Below are 27,400 nucleotides of genomic sequence, written 5' to 3'. Positions count from 1 at the left end.
CTCAGGTTATTAAAGTACACAGGGTCATTTTATTCTTTTATTAATAAGAAAAAATCAATAATTATATCTTACTTTAAATGAATACATGCTGATACCAACTGCCTATTTTATTAGTAATCTTACTTTAATGTATATGCTGATACCAATGGCCTACATTGCTATTATGTTTTGATTTATTTATAATGTACTTTATCAAACCCTAACGTCATCAAAATTAATACACAATTCATATTCAACCTCTATTATTGAGAATTATTTTTTCAATTTTGAATTTCTATAGCTGGCTAGTATTTACTAACAAAAAAAGGAATATTCGTACGTGCGTACATGTATCTTAAGGAAATAAAATAAAATAAAAATATAATGTGGTTGAAGATGTAGGGCAGGTGGGGGGAGATAAATTAATTTCTGTATGACAGAAGTGAGAGTGATTAGGGCCTTGGGGGGGGGGGGGGGGGGCCAATAATTTAACAAGAAATTGTGGAAATACTGAAAGAGACGGAATTGAAGCTTGACTGAATGAATATGGTGACTCTGGAATCTATCAACATCAATCAAACGATCGAAACCCACCTAACTGGATCAACTTTGATTGGTCTCAGCCACACAATGTCATTCAGTCACCTTATCCGCACGCTGCTTCTTTGTTCTTGAATCTTGATGCTTATCTCTGCCCTCCAAGGCTAGCCCTACTTCATTTAGTATCTGTTTTATTTATAATTTTATCACTATGTATGAATGACATTATGTTTTTTTTCCATGCATGTAAGTGTAATGCCTGTTCATATCTCACCAAACTTTGTCAAACTCGCTGCCACCAGCTACTCTTTTGCTATATATATATATATATATATGTGTGTGTGTGTGTAGAGAGAGAGAGAGAGAGAGAGAGAGAGGATTTTACTAAGTTACAATTAATGTAACTTACAAACTTTGCAACACTTGCAAAAGTTTATGACGTGAAAATGAGATGAGATTCACTGTCGTGTTTAAAAAGCTGTAAGTTATATTGATTGTAATTTAACAAAACTTTTATATATAGTGTGTTTTGAAAAATATTTACAAGTGATAAATAACTGCACATCTATTCCCCTCGCATACGTATATATGTAGAATTTTTCTTTTTCGGTGGAAAAAATTTAAAAGCATACTTAGAATTAATTAATGTAATTATCTTTTTTTTTTTTTCTTTTGTCGTTCTTAATCAGCCTAATCAGTCTTACCTAATATACCCATAAGTCATTTCGTAAGGGTTGAGTTGTTACTAAACTTCGAATATGAAATGATTTTTTAGTTTCTATATCAAATTTTGATATGTTCCCATTAAACATTGTTCCAATAATGCATAGGCTTTGAGATAGGGAAATGTAGAGGGAGGGGCTTCTCTAGCTTATTTTCAAGCCTTGGCTTGGAAGAAAGAGTTAATACTTACTTTAGCCATGTGCTTGACTTTCCTTCTGCATTATTGCCTTCACACAATGAATCATTAGCCATGTGCTTGACTTCCATTAATCTTTATCTTTTAAAATTTAAAAACAATTAATAATAGAAAGAAGAAGACTGATTATTTATATATACCTCTCATTTTCATTTTAGAAATCCAAACTACTTTCCAGTTGGAATAATTTTTTTTTCCAAAGGACAAGAAGCAACCAATCAACTAGTGGGTTCATGACATCATCATCAAGAATTTTTTGATAGAAGAATTATGATAAGAATTTATAACCATTTTGCTTTCATCAAATAATAAAAGGGGGGCTTTATAAATACTTTTTCCACAAATTAATTTATCTATCAAGTGTTGAATCTATTAAATTAAATAAATCAACAACTAAACCCGTTGAAATTTACTCTAATTAAATTTGACTCGTGAAATAAATTTCCAAAAATAGAAGTGAAAATTACTTTTCCTTTCCAAAAAAATAAAATAAAATTAAAAAAAAAAGAAGAAGAAGAAGGTGGTGGGGGGATTCTCTTTGCAGTTGGAGATAAGAAAGAGAAAAGAGAGGGCTTCGGATTGGATATCTCAAAATTATAATAACAAGGTGGGGGGAAAGTGGGGCCCAACTGTTCAGACAGGTACAGGACGTGGGCCCCACCGCCGCAACCGCGCACATGAGGCCTACGTCGGACGGCTGCCAACTACCACCCAAAAAGAGTGGAGTTGGTAGCGTGTGAGATACAGACGTTTTCACTACCTCCTTCTATTTGCCCTCATTTTTGTCAAATAATTACATCCCTGCCATCCCATTCTCACTTTCATATCACGGACATGTTTATTTCCTCGAAAATCTTTTTTTTTTGGCCAAAAATGAGTAAATATCCTTCAAGTATTTTGAAAAATTCTACTTAGATAGCCTATGATAGGCCGATTTGTCTCACCTACCATTTATACTATCGTTTAGTATTAAAAAAAAAAAATTGACATTTCATACATAAATGCGTTTGTATAATTTGACGCATTGAAAATCTTGTATGGTAAACCAACAACATATTGATTGTCTTTTAATCACATGTCTAATACAATATATTACTTGAGATCGTTTATGACCGAAGCGCTCATTTTTTTTGCAACTAAACTAACATATAGTGATTTGTGAGCTTTTTTAAAAAAAATTATTCCTAATTTTAGGCTATTTCTATAATTTTTCCCAAACATTGATGAAAGAATTGCACGATAAAATTAAATTTTACACAAGAAACGAATAGAGTTAAACTCGATAATTAATACTTATTTCAATCTTTTTCAGGTTCTTTTGGTATATTATATTGGAAAGGAATTCGCAACTTTATTGTTTATGTTCAGGTTCACCTACCATCTTCTTGGACTGTAAATCCAATGAATTAAAGTTCAAAATCCACATGTCATGTGATACCATCTTCCATTACTTATTTTGTTGATGAAAATAATTGAGGATATATATATAAAAATATAGCTCAAAATATTATGAAAATCATGTGAAGCAAGGTGGTAGAATTAACAATTTTCTTATTCTTTAATGAAAATGAATAAAATATTTCATCGGGTCAAGGCATTTAGTTAACAATTGAACATATTAATTCATGGGTCATGAAGAAAACTCAAATGGCCCACGTCAAGGCTAATGCATGTGATTACACGTTGGTTGTGGATGTTGAAGGAGTTAGAATCAAGGCAGTAGAGGAACAATTCTTATCTCATTGATGGATGATGGAAGATGGAAGCAACTATTAATATAACTAAACAGCTTGCCTTGTTGTGTAATTTTCTTGGAAAGTAAGTGTGGAAAAAAAAAAAAAAATTCCAAATCCAATGGAAGTTTCTAATGCCTCTACCTAACACCTTTGAAAAAGCAAAAGAAAGTGGTGAATTGGTGAAAAGTGACTACCTTTTCTGTATGGGAATGGCCATTTTATTTTGGAACTTTGTTCCAAAGCAGCCACTATTCATGTCCTTTTGCTCTTGGTTATCTTTTGTTTTGAGATTTCTTTTCAAAGTTTTTTTTTTTTGTTTTTGGGGGTTCATCCCTTTCTTGTTTGGATGATTGTGAGAAACTATTCCCTCCTCGATTGTTTTAATCAATTCTACAATTCATTGATATGCTTAAATTATTTTAATATAGAGTTTGGTATAACATCCAATCTTATTTTATATTTTTATGATGATAATGAGCATATGGTGGTTCATGGAGACAGCCAGAATGAAAGGCCATGCAACACTCGACCCCATTGACAAGACCTTGAGTTAATGTTAGTGGTTAGAAATTTTGGACTTAATTGGGTCTACCTCCTTTTTCTTTTTCTTAATATATATATTTTTTGGCTTTTATTTTTAACCATTGTTACAAAAATTACATTCTAGAATTTATTAGTAATTTGAACCAATATATTATACTATAACTCAACTATTTACGTTGGCAAGGTAGATTCGTTAGAAATTGTGAGTACTAACATTTAATTACACTTATTAAGTGTTGATTTCGTTAGGTTAAATTCATAGATTTCCTTTTGATACGGTATAATGCTTACTTTTTACCTAATTTTTTTTATTTATTAAATTATCATCAAATTCGGCTTTAAAAAATTGTTACCTAATTCGTAAAAACGTAAATGTCATGTAGGTACGATACATTGCGGCTACCTTTCGGGTTCAATGAACTTTATAACACTTGAGATGTTATAAATTATTACATTTGCTTGTCAAAGTCGATTTTTAATGTGAAGGTCTCATTTGTATTCATTGTATATATATTTGTAATTTGCTCAAGGGTTGTGAAGTGTCATTCTCTTTAGATTTTGCATGAAACATAAGTTTTCGAGTTATTTTCGATAAAACGCTCAAATTATATTATAATTATGTAAGTTTTAGAGACAGTATGTGTTACTAAATTGTAATATGCTTTAAAAAGAAGAAAAGAAAAAGAAATTGCTCAATGGCAAGTTGAGAATTAGAAGCCCTCTGTATCATGTGAAAAGACATGGAGGATGGTGATGCCAACCGTTTCTTTGCTACCAAATTGATGCCATTGATGAGAATCGACCTCTCAAGTTGGTAGCAAACAACCTAATCCAATCCAAAATGCTTTAGAAACTGGAGGGATTAGGAGTGTGTGATGTGTACATACCGCACGCTTAGAAACTTAGTTAGGGTTTTGGCTTTTTTCATTTAATTTCCCCCAAAATCTAAAATTATTGTGTGGTTGGTTGGTTGGCTCATATGGCCAAAGATCATTAAATGTTGGGTTGGTAGAAGGATGGTACCATAGCTTAATAGCTAGAGCTAAGGCAGCCGGTTAGTTTCTTCACGCCTTTTATATCAATTTGTGCTCTCTGTTTTTTTTTTTTTTGCTTTTTTTTTGGCTTTTTGATTGATTGACTGACCAAGTGGAAGAGATAGGTTACCCACCACTTCATTTACATCACCTTCCTCGTTTCTCAATTATCAATTCTCATCCTCTCGCGGCTTATCCATTGCCTTTGCCCCATGAAAAATCTAACTTTTTTCTTCATAAAGGACAAACCCTAAAACAATAAACTAATATGATGCATAAAAAAGAAACAAAATATATTACAAGTCACAAAACATGGAAAGAAAAAGAATCAACATATATAATTAATTAAAAACCAATTCAAAATAATAGCCTTTTTTTTTTTGTCCATGTTGAAGATAGAAAAATAAGAACTAAAGAATTGCATGCTTTATTTTGGGAGTATTTTTATTTCATGCAAATAGGTTATTTTAGAGTTACCATTATTTTGTACAGTACTTTATAAAAAAAAAAAAAAGTTGAGTACTGATTCATTCTAATTTTAGATATCTGGACCGAGACTTCGGAGAGCTGACAAAGGAGTCTACAAAAGATGAATGCATGAATCATCAAAATTAATAATTTAAATGGAGATCGAATGCTAGATTAATTATTAATCAATCCTCTTAATAATAATAAGAATAATAACACGGCCCCCTTTGAAACTCTCTGCCTCTCTGGTGGGAATCTGACAAACCCCAACTTTTATCTTGTAAAATTAAAGCAGTGGGGGAAAATTCCAAAAATAGGAAATCTTTCCAACAGTGGAGAAAAAGAAAATTATTGCAAAAAAAAAAAAAATTGGTGTCACCTGTAGACATTATTAATATTTGCAACTACACACTATGAAGTAACACCAATAAGGAGACATACAAGTTAATTAATTAGAGTAAGATTGTAAAGTAAAGTAAAGTAAAATATATATATTAATTAATTAATAATTTCAGCTACATGATTTTTATTATTATTATTTTATTTCATCTCCAAGCTTCTGTAATCCAAAACACCAGATTTCAAACCTAAGAAGTCGTAGCAAGTGCTGCTGCTGCTGCTGCTAGTGTTACTGCTGCTGATCATACTATTAGTATTATTGTTGTTGTTATTATTGCAACTGCAACCTTTACTGTTTTGTAATCCCAAGCTGCAAGCGAGACAAAGGCTGCTGCTTCTTCCTCCAGTTTTAATCAATGGTTGCTGCTGATGAAGATCAGCAGATGATGGAGGGCTGATTCTGAGCTCAAGGTTCAAGTCTGGACACGTCACTTCTTCTTCTTTGACGATCACTTGCTGCTGCTGCCGATGACGATGATGATTGTGATGATGATACGGCTGTTTCTCATTTTTGCAAACAAACCCAATTGTCCTTTTCTCTCGTTTTATATCCTCCTTTGCAGCTGCTGCTGCCGAAAATGATATTGTTGTTGTTGTTGCTGCTGCCGCTGCCGCCACATCAGCAGGAGCAGCAGTAGTAGCACTTTGAGCGGCTGCTACAGGTACTGCTGGCTCATTGAGTGGCCTGTGTGTCGCAGGATCAATCCCTCTGTTCAGAAGCTTCCTTCTTATGTGTGTGTTCCAGTAATTCTTTATCTCATTGTCTGTTCTTCCTGGTAACCTCCCGGCTATCAATGACCACCTATCAATAAAATACCCATTCATCCAAATTAAAACCTGGAAACTTTTTTCTTTTCTATATATAGTTTCTAGTTTTTTTTTTCTTATTGTGTTTGCGGACTAGACGTCAACTTTTTCCCCCCCCCCCCCCCCTCTAATCAGTAAAGTTCTCTCTGTTCGTTCTGTCTGAGGTTTGGGGGAAAAATAATAATAAGAATGATGAAGAAAAGACATACGTACGAAGACTTACTTGTTACCAAGGAGGCTATGGAGTTTGATAATGAGTTCATCTTCTTCATCAGTAAAATTACCGCGCTTTAAGTCGGGTCTCAAGTAATTGATCCAGCGAAGCCTGCAAGATTTGCCGCAGCGAAGAAGGCCGGCGGCTTTAGGGAGAGAGCGCCAGCAGCCTTCGCCGTGGGCTCTTATATAAGCAATCAGGCGATCATCTTCTTCTTTAGTCCATGCTCCTTTGTTTGTGTGGGCTTTTTCGCAACAAGGTGACCTTCCCATTTAGTCCTTTCCTATTATATCCTGTTCTCGGAAGCAGAAATGAAGGCCTACTTGCTGGCTGCTGCTGCTGCTGCTGTTGTTGTTCTTTTCTTTCTTGCTGAAACATTAAGGCCGGCCCTTTCGAGAACTTGAGGCGTAGTTATATGTAGGCTGTTGACTAAATAGAATTGAGAGAGAGAGAGGGAGAGGGGAAAAAAGAAAAAGAAAAAAAGAAAAAGAAAAATGGGGGCAGTGACCCTCCCTAAATGCTTCTAGATGCGAGTTGGTGAGACAGGTTAGAGGGGAATGGCTGGTGGCTCTTTTTAAATTATTTTTTTGGTCTTTTTTGTGGGGGGTCTTTCATGAAATTGGCAGCAATGATATTTAATAAGGGGCCATCAACTGTAAGGTAAACTTCAGGTAGGTGTAAAGTAAAGGGTTGTGTATTAATTAATTATTATCGAGTATGTATGTAGAGGCAGGACAAGGTGTGATCTTTTGCCCTTTTCTTTCTTTCTTTCTTTGTTTTAAAAAAAGTAAAAATTGTAATCTCAATTAATTAATTAACTCTTATCTACTCATATACTTTACTATTAATGATTCAGTTACCTCTCAAAATCTTTCCCCCAACTCATCACTAAAGAATTAACATGTACCATAATTATATACATGTTAATTTACCTAATTGTATTATTGTATCCTTGTTGTTGTTGGGCGGGTTTTTGAATCTATGGTCCACTCTATTTACCTTTAAATGATTCTTTTTAGTTTTCATCCTAGACTAGTAGTTATCTATTGTTTTTAGCATGCATAAATACAAAAACGTGTCACTATTAAGATGGGATGTTGTTTCTTCTTCTTCTTCTTCTTTCTTTTATTTAAATCTTTTTTTGGAATAGTATTAGTATATTAATATACTAATACTTCGAATTAAAAATTTTCCAAAACCTTCTAAATTCATTTGATCATGGTTTAGTTGAAATTTCAAAGTCTAGAGTGAGTTTGATCTACTTCTAGATATTGTAAAGAAAATATTCTCCACTAATATGCACTTAAATTACTTGATCCTCTTAGCCGATGGTTCCCTAAGATACTCTATTGTTGTAAATTTTTTGATTTAAGTTACTTGCAAGGAGATATATGGTTTTATGATGTTCTTTTTATTTATTTAGACAGTTAGTTGTAGTGGGATTTTGGTAAAAAGGAAATTATGTATACAAGTGGTGTGGCTTTCTTTTGTACATGTATGGACATTTGGTGGTTGTGGCTCTTTATTCTATTGGTACACTATCATGCATATGAGAGAGAGAGAGAGAGAGAGAGAGAGAGAGAGAGAGAGAGAGAGAGACAAAAGTAAGGTTTCTAGAAGGCATTGGAGGTTGGGTTGAAAGGCAAGATGATGAAAGAAAAAGGGAAAAGAAAGATATATCTGTAATGAAATGAAATGAATGTGGTTGTGGTTGTATGTGGGCTTTGGTTCACCTTCCACTTTTTTCCTTCTTTTTTTTTTTTGGGGGGGGGGGGGGGGGGGGGGGTGCAATTTTTTTTCCCTAACCTTGTGGTGCAAGTTTGGGCAACAATGGGGCAGGGTTAGGGATGGAGAAGTTGATTCACCTTTTTGTTGTTATCTCTATTCCCAATTTGTAGTCCCAAAAAATCTCCTCCCTCTCTCTCATCATGCAATTCATTCAAGTGGCTGGTAAGAGTTAAGATCATGGGCATACGTTATTTTTATTGATAGCCAGCTTGTGTAATTATCTGTGAGCATTTCACCTACCTTCTTTTTTGCCACCTGGTTCAATCCTTGCCTCTTTGTGATGTTGAACCATATATATATATATAGCATTTTGTGGATTTATAATGATTTTATTCCCCACAAGTACTTATTATCTTTTTTACACAAAACCCTACCTAATGTTTTGCTTTCACTCGTTGATCAATGAAAACAACAAACAAATTTTAACTACCAATTTTATGCTCAATATGAGAACAAGTAGAAGCAAGAGGGCGAGCCTTATGCTTCCTAATTCCTATATTAAAACTATAAACATATTAAATAAATCCAACATATAAATATATATAACACTCATTAATTGATCAATGCTCTTCTCAGTATCATATCAATATTAGTTAGGTAGATTTATCTACTAATCAGTTTTACAAAAAAGAAACGATAAGAAACAACAAATAAGGAAACATACATTCATGTTTAGTTTACAATTAGATATTTGATTATTTAAAAAATAAATATCTATATTTTCTTATATTAGTAAATTCTGTTAATTTAGATGAACACATTAATCTTGTTTGACATTAAATTATATTAATACTCTTATTAAATTCATTTAAATAGATAAAATTAAAATAACAAAATGGGACTCAACCACCCATGTATGAAATAGTAACTATCTAAGGGACAAATCTTTGAGTGCCCTATTAATTGTTGTTATGTGATTTGTTACGAAACGACGATTGGCAATAACCAGAACGGGTTGCGCGTGTTATGTGGGTGATGAGAACCAGCAAAGCAGCACGTGGTTGTCATGTGCTTAGGTATTGAAACAGAACAGGATTCGTGGGTTTGTCTGTCCTAAAAGCCCTTAAACTTAGGGCCATCCCTTAACCTACCTCTTTTGGACGCCCCTTCTCCACCATATGGGAATGGGGCTCCTCAAATTTATAGCTTCAAGTCAATTTTAGCACTCCACATGCGACATAAAGTTTTCCTTCAAATAATAATTTTAAGTACTTAATAACATCACTGAAAAAGTAATAAAAAATCACTTAATGGTATCCAATCTATAACCTACTCGATGATGCCGATTCTAATCCTAATGTAAAATCTTATAATATTTTTAAAATGATTAAAACACAAATTTTGTAAGTATTCGGTAAACGCCACTAGCACGCACTGGCAGTAAAGTAGGGGTTAATTTAGTAATATTGTAGTTTTTAAAACAATTGTTATTAATTGTACTGTAAAAATAATCAATTGTAAATAATATCAGTTAAATGTTGGTGAAATTTATTTTTAAAAATGATGTATATATAATATAATATTTTTTGAATACTGATTACATATCAGATTAATGTATTACACAGATATTTACAATTGCTATTAGAGCATATATTACACTGATATTTACAATTAAATATATAACTTGGGACTTACATTATTACATTAATTCTATGAAGTACATGCCCATACATATGACACTCACAGACAAGTGATGTTTCTGTTGCACTCGTATTTCGCAAGGGAAAATGACTTACAAATTAACTCTACACAATTTTTTACTTAATTGAAGGAGGTTGAGCCTATGGAGACTCAAACCACTACCCTTACAGTCCTTCTTAATTTTGAGAGTAGTGGTTCACCATTAGGTTAAAGTAATTTCTTTAAAATTAATGATTTTTAATTAATAAGAAAAATTTTAAATTTTTATAAGATATATATATATATAATTATATTATGTACAAAATTGATTCTTAAAATTTAATTTTGAAAGTTTTTCAAAATTTACTATATAATAAATTGATTTTATAAAAATTAATTTATAAAAAAATTTACCGGACACCAAAATTAACTTTTATCTTTTTAAAACTATTTTTGCGCCAGCCCCAAAGATTCATTGTTAAAACTAAACAATTGTGTGATGGCAAAACCAAGCAAATTATATCCAAAGGAGTGCAGCATAGCCCAATGGTAAAATAATAGTTGATCTACCCCATATAAAGAGGTTAAAATTGTGAACTTTTGAAACTCTTAAGTTCATTCCCCCTTGATGGGGAACAAGTATATCGGCATCCATGATGTTTTGATGGGACCAAAAATTAGGTTTACAAGTTATTTTGGGCTAATGTTTCTGAAAATGTTCCAAGTGTCTCTTATCCGAGGAGAAAAATAGCTTCCCCACTCTTGTGTAATGGTGTATGGCAAACCTCATGCCAATAATATTATTACAAGTGGGAACATGTAATTTTTTTTGTCTACCATCAATAAACTTAGGAAAATGATTCTTGCACCGGGTCAAACCCCGAATTAAACGCGTCGTTTTACTCAAGTAAAAAAGGCACCTTTTTTGCCAAGTTAGTTTATTTCTCCTTTCCTTGCTCACAGCCCAAGTTATTTCCCCCTTGCCATCACGCGTGAAAATTACGCACAACTCACAGCTATTCAGAATCCACAATACGCCTGCAAATCAGCCACTGCCACTACCACCAACGACAACCATCACGCGACGACCACACCAACGTGATACTTCTACACTTGGGGTAGTACTTTAATCTTTTGTTGATTTTAATCCTTCCGGGTTTTATTTGTCATCTAAGTATCTCATCAATTCGTCAAAAGACCCACTGACCCTGTACTATGAACCCCACTGTGTATACAATCAAAATTTTCTGGAGAAGGATTTGGTCGACATCGTCATTATCCTGGATTAAAGCAGCTTCTTCCTAAATTTATTTTGGTTTCTGGACAAGAAGATGCAGTTAAACTTAATAAGCTGTTGCATGCCAAGTGTATATCAATAACCTCAACCTTTCAAGCTAAGGCAACAACAATTTATTGTGTGTTTATGTATTTTATTTCCTCCTTTGTTTTACGGGTTTATTGTACCAATGAAAAATAGAGATCTCTATAGCAAAGTGTTGTGAGTATAATTCAGACTGAAGGAACAGTTGAATCATTAAAAAAACTTTGAATTTGAGTTGATTCCTTCAAAAAACTGTTATTTGATTTTTTCTCCTCCTCACACTTGCTGATGGTGAAATTTTGAGTTGATTCCTTCAATGTTTCAAGTTTTCCCTCTGAGATCTAGCTTGCATTTTGAAGAATGAAGTCTGACTGTAAGGTTAAAACGGCGTCGGTTTACTGAAAGAGATAGGTAAAAGAGAAAGAAAAGAGATGTTACTGAGTCTCAAAACGACATTGTTTTATTGAATTTTCGGGGCTTGACCCGGGGTTTGACCCGGGGTAAATAGCAGCACTCATAAACTTATCTAATTGCCCAGCGTACTATCAGGAATAATAAGAACTTGGCAGCGCTTGGGGCTGGCGAGTTCTGGCTAAATTCACTTGCAAATAACTGATGGTATATGTAACCAAATACAAATTTGAGTAATCTTGTTTCACTTCATCCTTTTGCGAACTTCGTAAAAGTAGCTTAGAATCACCACTGCCACAGTAACTGCTACTCCAACTGCACCTTGAGCTAATATGGTGCAATCATTTGCTGTTGATTTGGAGCCAGAACCGGGTGAAAACCCTAGCTCTGAAAGTTTCTTATGTGATGCTGCATAATCTCTAAAGAATGCATCCTCATCCTGACATGGGCCAGAAATTTGGTAAAATAAGTGGAAAATCACATCCAATAAAGACAGTTATAAACGAATAAGTAACTGTGGAAACCAGATCAAGTAACAAATTATATTTGCAATTGTAAAGATCTAAAAAGATACTAAATTGCGAAAGCTTATAGTCATTCGAGGACAACTTGATAATAAAAGACCACAGAAATCCACCCAACAAGTTTGATCAAACTTGTAAGACTCTGGAGTTGGATAATGGTTGGGTTTCTGTCAGGGACCCAATTTATTAGGCACAAAACATTCCAGTTCTAGCTTCTAAGATGGTCACATCAACCAGATGTGGTGCTAATCGTGGCAAGAACCGGCACTGAGCCAGTTCAAAACTCCACAACCCTGACCCAGCTAATTTCCAAACAAACAACCTAACACCACACTTCGAATCTACTTTAAAAAATTATGGAAGTGTCTAAGATATAAATGTGAGACAACAACAGGAAAAGTACTGCCAGCCAGGCTTCAGGTACGCCAACCCCGTCTCTATCCAAACTGAACCCACAAGTAGACAGGCTGAGTTTAGGTTAGATTGCCCATGACTAATGGCTCACCACCAAACTGAGTTGGCAGATCAATGTCTGCTCTGTCTGCTCAGATTCTACCAATCTCTATGGATGCATAGGTGGGCCTTGTTAAGCAAAAAGAAAAAACTGATTCTACGGGAAAAAGTAACAGAACTAGAAACTATATTATAAGATCATCCCATGATATTTTGCATGCAGCAGCAAAAGGAAAACACAGTAAAGGTCTTGTCAGCCAGAAATAAATATACTGCGTGATCAAATGAAGCGCTGTTAACATGGGGTTATTTGGTTAAGATAAGTGCATTGACCTTTGCATACAACTCAACATAACGACGGAACTCAGGGTCTTCTAATAAAGCCTTGTCTGTTGGAAGTTGCAGTAATCCTTCTGATTCCCCATTCAGCAACTCCCTGGAATCAACAGTAATCATGAAAAATTAATTGTGTGATACTCTAAATGACTCCCACTACAAAGATAAGGCAGGAAATATTTTTCCAAGCTCAGTTCAAATCTTACACAAAGTATGAGTTATCAAATTTCAGAGGCTCCCTGGTCCAAGGGCCTTCAAAACCTGATCTCTCTGGATGTGCCCTTCCCTATGCCACGGCGCCAAACAAAAATGTTCACTTTCAAGTATCCACAATACACAGTCTCAGATATTGGTACAAGCATGTTGAGTGCATTTCTTTAAGGATGTCTACATCCTATTAAATTGCGGATGGAGATAAAAGACAATAAAAGAATTACAAATCATAACTCATCGTCCATATTACATTGGAGTTCATGCTTTCTTTTTTCTCTTTCCTACTTTTTGCCCTTTAACTCCATCTGTATTTTAAAAAGATGTAGACGTCTGCATAAGATAAGAACTACATATATAATGTGTCGAGAGAGTTACCAAAGTATGGCCCCCTGAGAGTGCCACTATATCCTTGTCAGACAGACCCATCCGATAAAAGATATCCCTCAGATGAGGTGCACCTACCACCCAAATTTACAAGGCGTTATATTAAAGTTATCTCCCAGACAGTATTATATATGAGCACTTTAAATTAGGGATATGGACAGTAACTTGACTATATCCCTGCTTTAAAATAAAAACTATAGTGCACTGAATCTTAATTAACATATCATTTCAAATAGAGTAGGCTGAGTAGCTATAGCCTATTGGAACTAATCTTTCAAGAACATATCATTTCAACTGACACATCTTCATTTCTGAGGGTTCTATAAGCCTGCTTTTGAATTTCCTTCATGAATTAGCCCATGCTAATTTTCCATCAGTAATAGTTTACAGTAAAGCTAAGCTGACACTTGAAGAGGAGGCTGAGACATATGGATTTGTTTTAAGACATTAACTCATATGCAATCAAGGCATGGCATATACTACAACCCCAGAAAAGAGTATACCCTAAGACATTTTTATTCTATACAAAAATATTCACCAGATATATAATGTACTCCTACAATCTATGAACCATAAATAAGTGATGATAACCTCAATCATATAATAGACACCAGGCAGATATGGAGAAGTTAAAATTAAAAGTTTAAATTTAAACTAGCGCAAATTATTTCAATTTCTTCTTCTCTATCAAATTGGGGCAAATAACAAGATTAGATAACAGCAATGTTCATCTAATCAAATTAAAAATACTAATGAACAAGCTTCAGGAGCACATTGCTAGAAGTTATATTAGTAATTCAAGAACAGTATCAAGCATTCCAGAATTTTAAATATTTGACATTAACACACTGCTTCAAGATTCCAAGAGGTTATAATACAATAAACCAGCAAGATACCTCGTTTGGCATCTGGAAGACGCCCTTCCTTGGGAGAAATTTTTGAATCCTAAAGAAAAAAAAAAAAAGGGCGAGCAATCAATTGAAGTGATTGAACATAAAAGCTATAATTTCAAAAAGTCACAACATAGTACCTTTCTACCAGGAACAAAGTCGACTGTAGGACCTCCAGTGACCTCAACTGCAACAACACCCGCAAGCTAGAATAACAAGTAATTATTAGATATGAACAAAGAGTGCATCTAGCATCTTCTAATTAAGTTGTCAACTTCAGGTAAAATCCACAAAAATTGCTCTGATTTGTCATACAAAACCATTTTACGTTATTTCCCCACATACCCCAGCCTCGGGATGTCCCTTAAGCTGATATATAGATCTGGCCATAATGTCCACATCAGTAGTTAACAGCATAACAAAATCCACTATTTACTGCAGTTTGTGTCAAGATATACATCCCTTTATGTATAACTGTTAAGTGTAACAATAACCTCCCATCCTACTTCCCAAAAGAAAAGAAAAGAAAAGAAAGAAAAGAAATAAATGTCGACAGAATTGGCATACAAACTATTTCAACTTTGTACTCACCTGGTATAGGTCTGCATATGTTATTTTTGGATGTTTAGCCTTCACTTCCTCTGGCATAAGGAAAAGAAAACCATTTCACTGACAAGTCCATGTCAAGTTAATCTAAGCTATAAATTATTCCAGGGTTCTCAGATATAATTAACTGATAAATTCTTAAATCGCAATCATTCTCATGAAGTTAGCAATGTCCCATATCTATCAGACTGGTTTTTCCAAAAAAAAAAAAAAATCACAAAATAAGCCAAGAACAACAGTTCAGAGGTCCCATGAAGAAGACCATCATAGGACAATTCTTTCTGTATAATCATTATCATCTGATAACATGTATATGTCTAGCCTCAAAATAAATTAGACATCAAATGAAATTATTTGCATTTAAAAATGAGTAAATAATCAAATGTGACCAGATGATAGTAGTGTCTAAGTACTATATATGGTTTAAGGAGTGATCAAAATACCTGTGTTCTTAGGATATACTGAAGACAAGAATGTTCTTCAATTCATGGAGATTATATGGATTAACATGTCCGCCGGTGCTCATATCATTAGATTGACAAATCACTCTTTCATTTTAATTGACCATCGTCCATTGTGCTTTTTAGTAAAAATGGTATATGTCTATATGATATACTTATGTAATCACCATTCAACCTTGGTTTTCAACTCAAGCATGCAACTGGGTGACACCTAATTTTGGTAAAGAATGCAAGTGTAGCAGGAAACTCACCATCCAAACTAAAGGCTTAAACTCTCTGAAATGCTTGATAAGTCTAAAAGTCAAAAGTGTGATCACATAAATTTCATGCCAAGCAATAGTTTCACTGAGATTCTAGTTTACTCAATGTCAATGCGACTGAAACAGTCAAATATTAATATTGCAAATTTTCTCAATTATAATTGCAGCTTTTTTGTCAGCTCCACAATCACCACATAGTGGACGTTATATTTAATTCATTTTATGCTATCTATTTTCTACTTTTCGATATTCACAAGTGCATGACTTGGGATACATAAATAGATATACATAAATATTTAACTTTATAAAAAAATAAATAAATAACGCTAATAAAAAAGGCTCACCACAAAAATCAAGAGCGATTTTCAAGCCATTGTTGGAGCCATGAGAGTACTCCTCTTCGTTCCTTATCGAGCCATTTGGTCCACCAGTCTTCGTGTTCACGTCATATGTTCCCGCGTCGTGCCACCTTTATTAAAAAAAAATAAAACAAACATGAATTAAGTTTCAATGACTTTCTTGAGCAAGCGTTTCCTCGGGAAACAAACAGGAAAGGAAAGAGAGTAGAGAACGCACGCTAGACGGAGCATGATTGGAGCACAGTTCTTGTAAGCGATAAGAGCGCGGAGATCGCGACGAGCCTTGTCGATCTCCTTCAGGTACTCTGTGTCAACGACCGGTAAAGCCATCGGAGCTCTTTTTCTGTAACGACCTTTTGACAGTTTACGACAGCTGTCGTTGGTTTTTCGAGAAGAAATGGTCAGTGAAGACGGACCTATAAAATTAGATTAGGTGAAATGATAAGAGTTCTAATCTCGCGCGGTCAATCTCTTATTATGCTGATTGAGATAGCCAAGTGGCATACAGATATTGGATAGGAAGATTTTAAAATTTTGATAATCCAGTTTCATCCCCAGCGTCAAAACAAACATTCATGGCCGTTGGGCAAAAGAAAGCCATTGTTTAAAGGTAAATGGCACGTTCTCCAGTTTTTGTCTTTTTAACGTAGAAAAATATACTACTAGCATTTTATTTTTGAGTAGCCAACAGACTCCCTCCAGGCTCCAGCCTCCCCCTTATCTAGTTTTTGTCTTTTTAAGACGCAAACCATGAACCGTGGAGGATTACAGTCCCTCTTGACTGTGAAAGTAAAATTCAATTAAAAATATAAATATAATAGCCTTTGAAAATCTTTAGAAATCATGCCAATCTTCCCCCACCACAATCCGATAATCAAAAATCAGTAAAGTTTATTTTTATTTTTAATCAATGTCACCGGTTTATAACTTTAACGAACAAACCAAATATTAATCTCCTCAAATTAAAGATCATTGAACCAGCGTCTAAAATCACAGTGTATTATTCTGTGTGAGATTAATATAATTTTTTACACACATTTACAAAAACAACAAACAAAGAGATCCTTCAAGACAATGGCGCAAGATAGCGTTTTCTGTACCCAACAGACTGAAGTAAACTTACAGGCAGTATCTAATAAAAGGAAGAAGAAAAGGAGATCATATGTTTATGCAGTTCGCCATTGCAACTCGATCTGGATTCGTCCGTTCTTCGAGTCAATGAGGTGGTACTTCTCATTGATTCGCTTGTTGCTAACAACATCTGAAAGATTGATGTCAATATATCCTAGCGTTTCCTGACCACAAGCCACATGGTATAGAGTGTTGGTGTGAATATCACAAAAGATGAAGGACCAAAATTTTTGAATCCAGAACAGAAATTTTTTTTTCATAAAGCTCATTGAGTTTTGGAAATTGTAGTTTCACATCTCCGTATGTTCAAATTTATGCTTTAACCCTTTGCGAGACAAAAGGATATTATGACTACTTATGTTAGAACATAAGTTCCCCTTGCATTTCTCTTGATTTTTGTGGTGATCTTGAAGTTGCCCTTGCATTTCTCTCAAAGTTCCCCAGGTCAAACAAAGCTAAGAACTAAATCATAGATTAGTTCTTTATGTATTTTATGTAGCCATCAAAAGGAAATCCCTCACTTTTGTCAAGTAATTTTCTAATTTTTACAATAACTAATTCACTTTTAGCTTAGAACACAATCTCTAATCAATCTTCTATACTAACCTAAAATATTGTAAGGATGTGGGTTCAGGCTAAACAAGACTGTGAAGGATGGCAAAACAAAGTTAAATAAAGTTCATGAAACGAGGCGTAGAGATGGTACACAAGTATACCACCATCACTGCCGGAATGGATCATTCTTCATTCGACAACATTCTTGCTTAAATCTGTGGACAAGATAAAAAATAAAATAAAATTGAAACAATACCTTTGGATGCAGCAGTCCAATCCTTGATGAGACACTGCAAACTTCCACGTGTAGTCTATCATTAGTGGGAGGCTCCTCTAGCATAAATTGAAACTCCTCCTCCCATCTGGGATCTCTATTCTTCTTTACATGCTGTATCATTGAAAGGCCAACATCATGCATACAACAAATTCAAATAAAAAAAGTCTAAAAATTTGAATATTTTCTGTAATTTCAAAATATCTCGTCAAACAATGATGAAAGTTCAAGAAATAAGCCTTTTCTACACTGTTCCTGTTTGCCTTGTATTCGAAATTTTCAGCCAATCAGATTCACTTTCTCATGGAAGAGCTTAGATAATACTATACTAGTGATGAAGTAATGGCATAAAACAAACATATTTAAAAGTACAAAAAATAATGGGAAAGAATCAACAAACACCCTTAACATGGCAAAAATTACCATGTGACTTGCTTGAAAGAAGACAAATATTGTTAAAAATATGACTACGAGCAGGGTTTTGTGGGTTAATTATACAATTTCTGGATTGACTAAAGAGATACAAAGTCTTCTGTGTTTTGTTTTGTTTTGTGTTTTTTTTTGGGGGGGGGGGGGGGGGGGGTTGGAGAAATATGAAAATTATAAAGAAATAAATCATATGGTACTGGTAGTAGTACCTTAGTTTTTCTCTCCTCCCCTCTGAAAAGAATCCGTGCATAAGGATTAGTGTGGTGCTTGCCTTCCACGTCTTGAGCTTCATGGACTATAACTACAAGCAAACCTCCACCAGCTGGTGTATTTTCAGGAGCCTTTTGCACCGTCTGCGACTCTTCAAAACTTTTTGGTAAGTCCTCTTCTTTAAATGGTTTATACATGAATTCCACCACAAGCTGTCCACGCGACTTCTCATTTTGACCATCATTCAAATCCATGTTTTTGAGAAGGTCAAGAGTCTTAACTGTGGGCTCTTCAGGGGTAAGTTCTTTCAAAGGAACAACATTCATGCCCATCTTGTCATGTTTGCCAACCTAAGAAAAGGGAGAAAAATAGCTTAAACAACATGGAAACAAATTACAACTTCTAACCACTGATTTGGAATAACATACCTGCTCCCAGTCATAAACAGCAAGCTCTACAGCCTGGGACTCTGGATCTCTAACAGTAAAATTGTATTCCTCATTCCATTCAGGGTTCAAGTTCTTGTGCTTCACAGTGGTTTTCTTTGATGGAAGCTTATCCTCGGTGATCTTTAGTTTCACGTAAGGGTCTGATGCACCCAGAAGATCTTTCTTTTTCAGATTCATTGCCTTCACAACCTTCACATGGAGAATTCCAACAGGTCTCCGGTAAGCTCTGCATATTTTAGTTAATTTAGTCAGCAAAAATATATAAATGATTCAAATGGAGTCATTACTCCCAAAAGAATTTTGCAAGTTCTGCACGAACATACTTGGATGGATCCAAAATTGGTACTTCTAGGGTTTTGGGCCACAGGTACATGTTGGCCACCTGAGTTTTGATAAGCTCCTGCATAAAGAACTCAGACACTTTTAAACGCAATTATTGGCAAGTATTTGTATAAATAAATATTGCTAAGGAATATGGAAATGAAAAAGAAAAAACGGAATCTTCCTTTTTTTGTGTAAAGTTCATGTCCTTCAAGAAGAAATCAGGATCAAATAAGTCTAATTTTGAACAACCTTGACAAAATAATAAACTGACACCAACAAATAATGCATGTAGACAAATGAATATGTTGCATAAGATAAGTAAACTAAATGAGTGATATGCTGATTAGTAATTAGAACACACGAGGGCAGCATGCATTACAAAGATTACATGAAGACTATTACAGGTCAACTGATCGGAGCTGATTAAGATTTGCATATTTACTGACTGGAGGTTAGAGAAACACAAAATCTCAAACTTTTCAGCTTGTGTAAAAATAGCTAGATGAATTAGTACTACTGTTAGATTGAATTACCAAGTATATAGTGACTAAGCCCTCCTTCAGAATTGTCATAGTAAGAATGAAATCAAAAGCTTATATATAACTTAAGCAGATGCGTAAAGACACAAAGGCAAGCAAACAATGTGATATTTAAAAAAAAAAAAAAAGTCAACTTTATACCTGAACAAACCTATAGAGACCAGGAATTGACATAAGATCAGCCCCTACTAGCTTCAGTCCAAAGTCAACATGAGGCTGCAAACAAAAATAAGAATAATCAAGAGAACAAAATAACTTATAGAGGCATAAAAACTTTCTTTCTCAACAGTTCTTTTGATTGACATTCTGCTTGCTATTCCAGTCTAATCTTTTTCTTTCTTCAGTCAGTGAACAAGCACCAAATGGATCCAAGTCCAAGTAAGGAAATTCCTAAACCATCCAGGTAAGCCACTCATGTTCAGCTTTCTTTAACTTTCTTGAATAGATAGCTTAAATGGAGGTGAAACCAAGTTTTCCATATTTTGTGTTTGGAATAAGGAAAAATTGTTCATTTTTTGATGTTATCAATTATCACTAACCTTCTCCATGAGAGACACATAAATATTCGCAAAACAAGGAAAAGCAGGGACCAAGGGCTTCAGAGTAATGCGTGGTTGAGCAAAAACTTGCAAATCCACCACCTGAAATTTTGCAAACCACACAGTATTAACGAGCAACGACTCTCAAAACTCTCCCTTTCTCAAAAATAAATATCTCTTTATGATAAAATAGTTTCTTTGCTCCGTACAACAAATAACAACCTGAACTGTTGCCTTCAAACCAAATGCTTTAACACCAATGGTTACATTAGGATTTGCAGCCCACTTTAAGCATGGTTCCATAATCAACTCCTTCTCATCAGTGACATAAACTTTCATACCTGGCACAAACAAGAACCCAACTAAAACCATCATTAAATCTATTTCAACCACCATAGGCATCCAAATAATCAATTTTCAATTTTATTTATTCATTTATTTTAACTTAACATATTCCTTAATCCTCAAAACCAATGAAAACCTTTAGAAAAACCAGAAATAATTAAAATATGAAGAATATATCATTCTACTAACCTTGAAAAGTTGGTGGTAGAGTCCCTAATGTAAGAGTTTCAAATTCAACAGACTCGATTTTATACTTAGGAATTTGTTCTGCAATTATAGGCTTTGCAATATTCTTCGCAGTCTTACAAATAGCCTATTACATATAAAATAACAGAGTCAAACACGAATAATAGAACAAGAAGAAAAGAGCTACAAGCTGATAATACAATACATGCGTAGCTTGACATCAAACCTTGTCAAGATAAGGCCACATTAATTCAAGGAACTTATTCAGCCAATCAACCTTCAAAGAAAACAAGAGCAACACCGTCAAAACAAAACGAAAAACCCAGGCCATAGAATAACATTAAAAAAATGCCAGAGAAAACAGTTACACACGCGATCATAGTCGGGACATTTCACCCAAAGAGGTATCTCTGGAAGCATCTGCTGCAGAGTCTCAGAATCTCGCTCAACCAACGGGCGAATCTCAGGATTCTACACCAAGCAAACAAGCAACATATAAAATTCAACTAACGCAGATGAAGATGAAATTAGTTCCAAATCATCACTACACTTTAGCATTAGCTACAACTGCATGAAAATCAAATCGAAGTGAGCCAGTGATTAGCAAACACTTTTTCGTCTGCTTCCGGAATTAAGCATTATCTTGCTCCAACATGTACATGTAAATTCAAAAGTTCCGCTAATTGTTCAATATCTTAAAATGAAGCAATAATATAGTTTGGATATTATTTTCAACTTAAACGAGATTCAGATCAAAGAGAATGAAATCAAAACTTCAAATCTCATTCAAATTCAAAATCAGTGCAGCAAACAAACACACATTTTAAGAAATAATATGATTGAACTAATTTTAAAAACTTAATTACCTTCACGTCGGTTGGTTGAAAGTAGATGAAAAGGAAGTAACCAATCACAAGCCCCGACGAAATCCCGACGCCAAATCCACAAAAACCGAAGATTGTACTGATAACTCCCATTTCTCACTTTCTCGGTTAATTTTCTCGGTATCCAAACAGCCTTTTGTAACTGTTCAACGACAAATCTTTTATGAGAGAAAAAGGTCTATTAAATGCGCATACTTATATCTGATATTATCATAAAGTGTCAAATGACGGAATTGACCTTTGCCGACGAAAGAATCATAGAAGGAAAGGAAGAGTTGAAGCAACGAGGAGAGTTGAGAGGCAGCAGCGTGCCGACGGAGAAAGCAAAGTAAAAATACAAAAACGTTGGCGTTTAGTGCAAGGTGTTGTTTTACTTCTTCAGAACATGCCACGTTATTCTTTTGACATTTCTACGTGGGTCCCGGCATCGATATAGGACTCATAGGAGACAAGTGGGCTGGGACTCCAGCAGTGGATATGGGCCCAGCGAAAAATGCCACCTGTGAGCTATTAGGACATTGGTATGGGCATTATGGTCTTTTAGTTTACAATAAAAATCATAAAAATTAAAATATTTCCTTTTATGGGATATATTTAACGTAATTGTATTATTTTACAAAGTCATGAAAAAATTAAAATAAAAAAAGGTTATGCTTTCTTGAAGTGGTTCATGACTGCATACTTGCAACACATTACTGGCTGGCATAATATTTGAATTGATGCTACATCTTTATCCATTATAAAATAAGTCAGTAATCTCTCTTTTTATATGTCAGTAAATCTCTTTTCGATCTTAATAATATTTTTTTATGCCCACTGGAGTGCAAGTAGACTCGTGGCTGCTCCCTTTAAGTGTAAGTTGATCTCCAGCATGTTAAAATCTTTTTTTGTAATTAAATTCTGGTTATTTATATTCACTAGACGCAACTATTTCTTTAAAGCTCTTAGAGATGCCCCATGATTCAATTATTCGTGTACATTTAAAAGTAACACATTAGACAATCAACTACTAATATTCAGAGCTTCTAAGGTCCATATATCCAAATGCGGATTTGTGTAGATTAACTATTACACCATATGATATGATATTATTTTTGTTTAATTAACTATAACTTCATATGTATAATAGCAAATCCATATTTAAGGAATCAGAGAATCTTTATATTAATGTTTGTTGTTAATTCGAATAAAAACAAAGAATACTCTCTTTGAATTAACATCATTTCCAAGTTTATTTCGTCTATCAAATGGTGTGTTTAGAAATAAGGTTATACAGCTGTAATTTAAAAATTACAGTACTAAAGTAAACACTAGTTGTTGTAACTTAAAAAATATGTTGATATGATTTTTCACTTGTATAATGAAAAATTTATTATATTTTTAATAATTTTGTCAATATTATTACTTAAATTTTATATTTACTATATATTATTAATTTTTGTTTCATAATTATAATTATCTTTTTTTACTGCAGTTATAACTTAAAAACTATAACAAACATGACTTAAATCAATTATAAAATGTCACATTATTTTGGTTGTATTGTCAACAAGTTCGCATGGGCTGATATACTAATGTTGTGTTTACTTTCTGGAGTGGGAATGAGGAGTGTGAATTCCTCCCACTCCAGTGTTTACTTCACTTATTTAGTGAAGGATTGGGAATCACACTCCGTGGGTCCCACCCATTTTTAGAGTGGGGAGTGGGAGTGAGACTCCGATTGGGGGAGGTGGGAGTGGGAATCCACTCCCACCTCTTCCTTTTCTACCCTTTTTTTTTATATTTTTAATTCAATTTAATTTTTTATAATTAATAAAATAAAATAAATAATATTATATTTATTTAAATAATAATATTATATTTATTTGAATAATATTATTATATTTATTTAAATAATATTATTATATTTATTTGAATAATATTATTATATTTATTTAAATAATATTATTATATTTATTTGAATAATATTATTATATTTATTTAAATAATATTATTATATTTATTTGAATAATATTATTATATTTAACTAAATAATAATTTGCATTGATTCTAAGTTAAAATTATTTTAAAATAATATTATTATATTAATAGAGAATTAATAAATATAATATTATTGTATTTATTTTACAAATAATAGTACTATATTTATTTAATATTAATAATAATAAATAGTTTATTCTAAGAAAATATTAATTTTGTACTAAATAATATTATATTATTATTTTATATAATAATAAATTTAATATAATTATATTTAAATTTAATATAATTATATTAAATAAAATAACGTTTCATTTTATATTAGAATTAAAATTAATAAAAAAATGTGATGTTCATAATTAAGAATATTAATAATTATTATAAATGTACAAATATAATAAAATAAATATTTATTCATTAAATATATTTTTTATTAGCTTTGTAATTAAAAACTATAATTCTTTAAATAAGGATAAAATTATAATTTGAAACTATTTACTCCTAGTTCAAGACAAAGTAAACACATAAATTGGATTATGATCTCCATTCCATACTTCCATTCCAGTGTAAGTAAACAACCTACTCTCACTCCCACTCTACACTCTCAATCCTAAGATTCTCACTACAATCCAAAAAATAAACACTACCTAAAAGAATTGGACTGGCATTAAGCCGATATTCCAAACAGGTTTCCCTTGGAAATTGTGTCGATAATGACTGGGGTGAAGCTTTCAAATGAATCAAACAACGCGAGCCTTTCAATTTTCGGCTCTCGAAAGCGCCAAATTTTTTTGTTCTTTCACTTTGCATCTTGTCTCCAATTTTGTTTTGTTTTGTTTTGCATATGCTCCTGCTTTAATCTTTAATTCTTTATGAGCTGTGATCATGTTCCATCTCCCTCCATATTTCCACATTCCTTTTCAAGCCGGGGAATCTTATATGACTCTTAAACCTTTATCATTTGATGCTCTATATGGGATTAATTCTTAGTTGTTTCTACATCAGTTTTGCGTATATGTTACAGCTGCAAATCTTTTTTTTGCTGATGCAAGACATTGTAATTTGGACTGCAGATATCAATTTGGGCTCATAATATACAATTTCAAATCTTGTGAGAACGACAAATATTTACAGCTTTTTATCACAAATTTTTGTGAGTTTCCATCAAATTTATTTGTTTTGGCCTCAGAACAACATTAAGATAATGTTTTGCTGGGAGGAGAGAATAGCGGAGAAGAAAGTCATTTGAATTTCTTTTTCATTTCATTTGCTCAGTTGGACAAATTATATAAGAATTTAATATTCAATATAATATATAATTTTAATTCCACACTAAAGAGTGAAGAATTCAATTTCCTTTTCTGTTGGAAATCAAAACCTCCAATATTACCCTTTCAACTTTTTAAGTTGTTTAATGTCATCAAATAATTATTATTTATAAATTTATTTGATCGATTTAATATTATAAATAATTTTGTATTAAGTAAATTTAGTAATGATTTAAAAAACTTAACAAAATCAATAAATAATAATTTTATTTATTTATTTATTTAATATGAAATTATAGAAATATAAATTAACAGTCGCTAGACTACTGCCGCTGCCATCGTCGCCGCCACTGGCACGTGCAATCTCACTGTCGACCCCGTTGGACTTGCCTACCGACAAACAAAATCATTATGTTTTCGTTGAGGTAAAAAAAAATTGACATGTTATTCAAATCCGATTAAAAAAATTTTACAAACTTTTTAACTTCCACATATCCCGAAAAATATCAAAGCTTTCTAGCAGATATGTTCATCCATTATAGAGAGCATCAATTTCTAATCATTTTCATATCATTCATGAACTTATATGAAAATGGTGCGGCGGTGGAGTATGGCAGCCGGCAGTGGAGTACAACAGCTCTGTTTGCTTGATTTGGTTCTTTAAATGAAAATTTAGAATTATAATATATTGATTAAGAAATTATTTATATTATATTATAATTTATTTAGAAACAAATTATGTTAATTATAATTGCTTAAATTAATAATATAATAAAATTATGTTAATAAATTTTTTTAAATACAATTTAATTATAACTATAAATATGTTATTTAAAATAATTTTTTGTTAGTACTTTATGTTAATATATAAAACAAAATTGCTGTTTATTTTTTGAATTATATTTATGATAAATATTGAAATTTTAATACTTAAGGCTAAAATTTGTATAATTATGTAATTATGTAACAAATCAAACATTTGAAAAGTATTTCACTCTCTTCTCATCTCCTTTTCTCTCTTTTCCTCCACTTTCCTCTCCTCTCATTTTCTCACATCTCTTAAAACAAGCATCACACAAAGTTATTTATGAAATCTATTAAGAAACTTGTGTTATTGATCTTCTTATAGGAAACTCATATTCATGCATTGAAATAGTAATACTAAACTTCCTAACTATTATCTAAACATTTTCATCTTAATTGCTAAGCGGTTACCTGTTGGATAGTAAATATTATTAATATGATAATTACGTATTGTTGCATTTGACCGTCTAATAGGTTGATGCTACCTTGTTTGTGATGATATCAGAACTTTAGATTAGTTAGGAAATGTAGCATTACTTTGAAGAAAAACTTGAGTTCCAACTAATGTAACTTTCATATGATAAATAGTATAATAATAATTTTACAAGTTAAAGTAATCATTAATATATAAGTAACACATAATAGATAAGACTTAAATTGGATCTATGTGTAAGAATTGCAAATCATTACAACACATTATTTTCTTCAATTTATCAATTTTCAATTCGTCAATAAAGTTATCAAAAGTGATGCAACTGTGATTCCATAAAATTTACCAATAAGAGGAGAGAAATAGGTACTGTGCAAATTGTAGCTTTCATCAGGAGCTTTTTAAATTTTCGCCTGCACTGACTGTTAGTTGAGATTTTCAGAAGCTAGCTAGTTCCCGCAGCTACAATGGAACCAAACATATGTTTATTGATTTTGACAAACAACAATAATTTTTGATAAAGAATCTCGAATATATATGTAATTTTTTTTAACACTTCAATTTTTTTATTCTTTTCAATTGAGAAGAATCCATCGTAATTTGTATCAGAAAGAATATATTTAAGAATCCATCCCATTTTTATTTGATTCTTGTATAGAAGGGCCGGCCCCTAAAAAGAGAGCCGAATAAAAAGCCCAAAAGCAAATGACTAGGCGGGCTCATTCATTCATTGAGAGAGCATGTCTATCTTTCCAACACGTTTAAGTTTGAAGAATACTGAAAAGGGA

At 33.0% G+C, this 27,400-nt stretch overlaps 3 protein-coding genes across 4 annotated transcripts; all 3 read right to left on the bottom strand.

Annotated features, from left to right (window-relative positions):
- Positions 1-5,690: 5,690 nt before the first annotated feature.
- On the bottom strand, positions 5,691-7,397 carry LOC102607674 (myb-related protein 308). The gene is made up of 2 exons (XM_006486689.4): positions 6,649-7,397; positions 5,691-6,420 (listed from the first exon to the last, which is right to left on the bottom strand). Exons 1-2 carry the CDS (start codon positions 6,909-6,911, stop codon positions 5,760-5,762), a joined length of 924 nt encoding a protein of 307 aa, XP_006486752.2. The 5' UTR covers positions 6,912-7,397; the 3' UTR covers positions 5,691-5,759.
- Positions 7,398-11,806: 4,409 nt separating this feature from the next.
- Positions 11,807-16,709, bottom strand: LOC102607382 (L-ascorbate peroxidase 3). Its single transcript, XM_006486688.3, has 9 exons — positions 16,483-16,709; positions 16,251-16,375; positions 15,171-15,220; positions 14,720-14,785; positions 14,586-14,634; positions 13,681-13,763; positions 13,299-13,378; positions 13,090-13,192; positions 11,807-12,218 (listed from the first exon to the last, which is right to left on the bottom strand). The coding sequence occupies exons 1-9, from the start codon at positions 16,593-16,595 to the stop codon at positions 12,024-12,026; spliced, it is 864 nt and encodes a 287-aa protein (XP_006486751.2). The 5' UTR covers positions 16,596-16,709; the 3' UTR covers positions 11,807-12,023.
- Positions 16,710-17,248: 539 nt separating this feature from the next.
- LOC102607091 (synaptotagmin-1) lies at positions 17,249-22,439 on the bottom strand. Of its 2 annotated transcripts, none has more exons than XM_006486687.4 (12): positions 22,113-22,436; positions 21,619-21,717; positions 21,473-21,523; positions 21,250-21,373; positions 20,938-21,056; positions 20,716-20,817; positions 20,318-20,392; positions 19,637-19,713; positions 19,293-19,539; positions 18,864-19,214; positions 18,208-18,339; positions 17,249-17,560 (listed from the first exon to the last, which is right to left on the bottom strand). In XM_006486687.4, exons 1-12 carry the CDS (start codon positions 22,221-22,223, stop codon positions 17,432-17,434), a joined length of 1,617 nt encoding a protein of 538 aa, XP_006486750.2. In that variant the 5' UTR covers positions 22,224-22,436; the 3' UTR covers positions 17,249-17,431. The 2 variants fall into 2 exon arrangements, with proteins under 2 accessions (XP_006486750.2, XP_024957636.2); XM_025101868.2 differs by lacking the exon at positions 17,249-17,560 and adding an exon at positions 17,595-17,858 and having other exon boundaries at positions 22,113-22,439.
- Positions 22,440-27,400: the final 4,961 nt, after the last annotated feature.

The sequence above is a fragment of the Citrus sinensis genome, chromosome 8 (assembly GCF_022201045.2).
Source record: "Citrus sinensis cultivar Valencia sweet orange chromosome 8, DVS_A1.0, whole genome shotgun sequence".
Lineage (NCBI taxonomy): Eukaryota > Viridiplantae > Streptophyta > Magnoliopsida > Sapindales > Rutaceae > Citrus > Citrus sinensis.
The sequence above is the reverse complement of the archived record's forward strand: the minus strand, read 5'-3'. Positions and strand labels throughout refer to the sequence as shown.

Bases quoted from the DNA above. Each gene is read 5' to 3' on its own strand.
- LOC102607674 (XM_006486689.4), bottom strand. From the start codon at position 6,911: ATGGGAAGGTCACCTTGTTGCGAAAAAGCCCACACAAACAAAGGAGCA. The intron at 6,421-6,648 runs GTAAGTCTTCGT...TTTTATTGATAG, and splicing joins CATAGCCTCCTTGGTAACAA to GTGGTCATTGATAGCCGGGA.
- LOC102607382 (XM_006486688.3), bottom strand. From the start codon at position 16,595: ATGGCTTTACCGGTCGTTGACACAGAGTACCTGAAGGAGATCGACAAG. The intron at 16,376-16,482 runs GTGCGTTCTCTA...TTTTTAATAAAG, and splicing joins CCAATCATGCTCCGTCTAGC to GTGGCACGACGCGGGAACAT. The intron at 14,635-14,719 runs GTACTATGTTGT...TTTTTTCTTTAG, and splicing joins ACTTTGTTCCTGGTAGAAAG to GATTCAAAAATTTCTCCCAA.
- LOC102607091 (XM_006486687.4), bottom strand. From the start codon at position 22,223: ATGGGAGTTATCAGTACAATCTTCGGTTTTTGTGGATTTGGCGTCGGG. The intron at 20,393-20,715 runs GTTAGTGATAAT...TTTTGTTTGCAG, and splicing joins ATGTGTCTCTCATGGAGAAG to CCTCATGTTGACTTTGGACT. The intron at 19,540-19,636 runs GTATGTTCGTGC...TAAAATATGCAG, and splicing joins CCAATTTTGGATCCATCCAA to AGCTTACCGGAGACCTGTTG.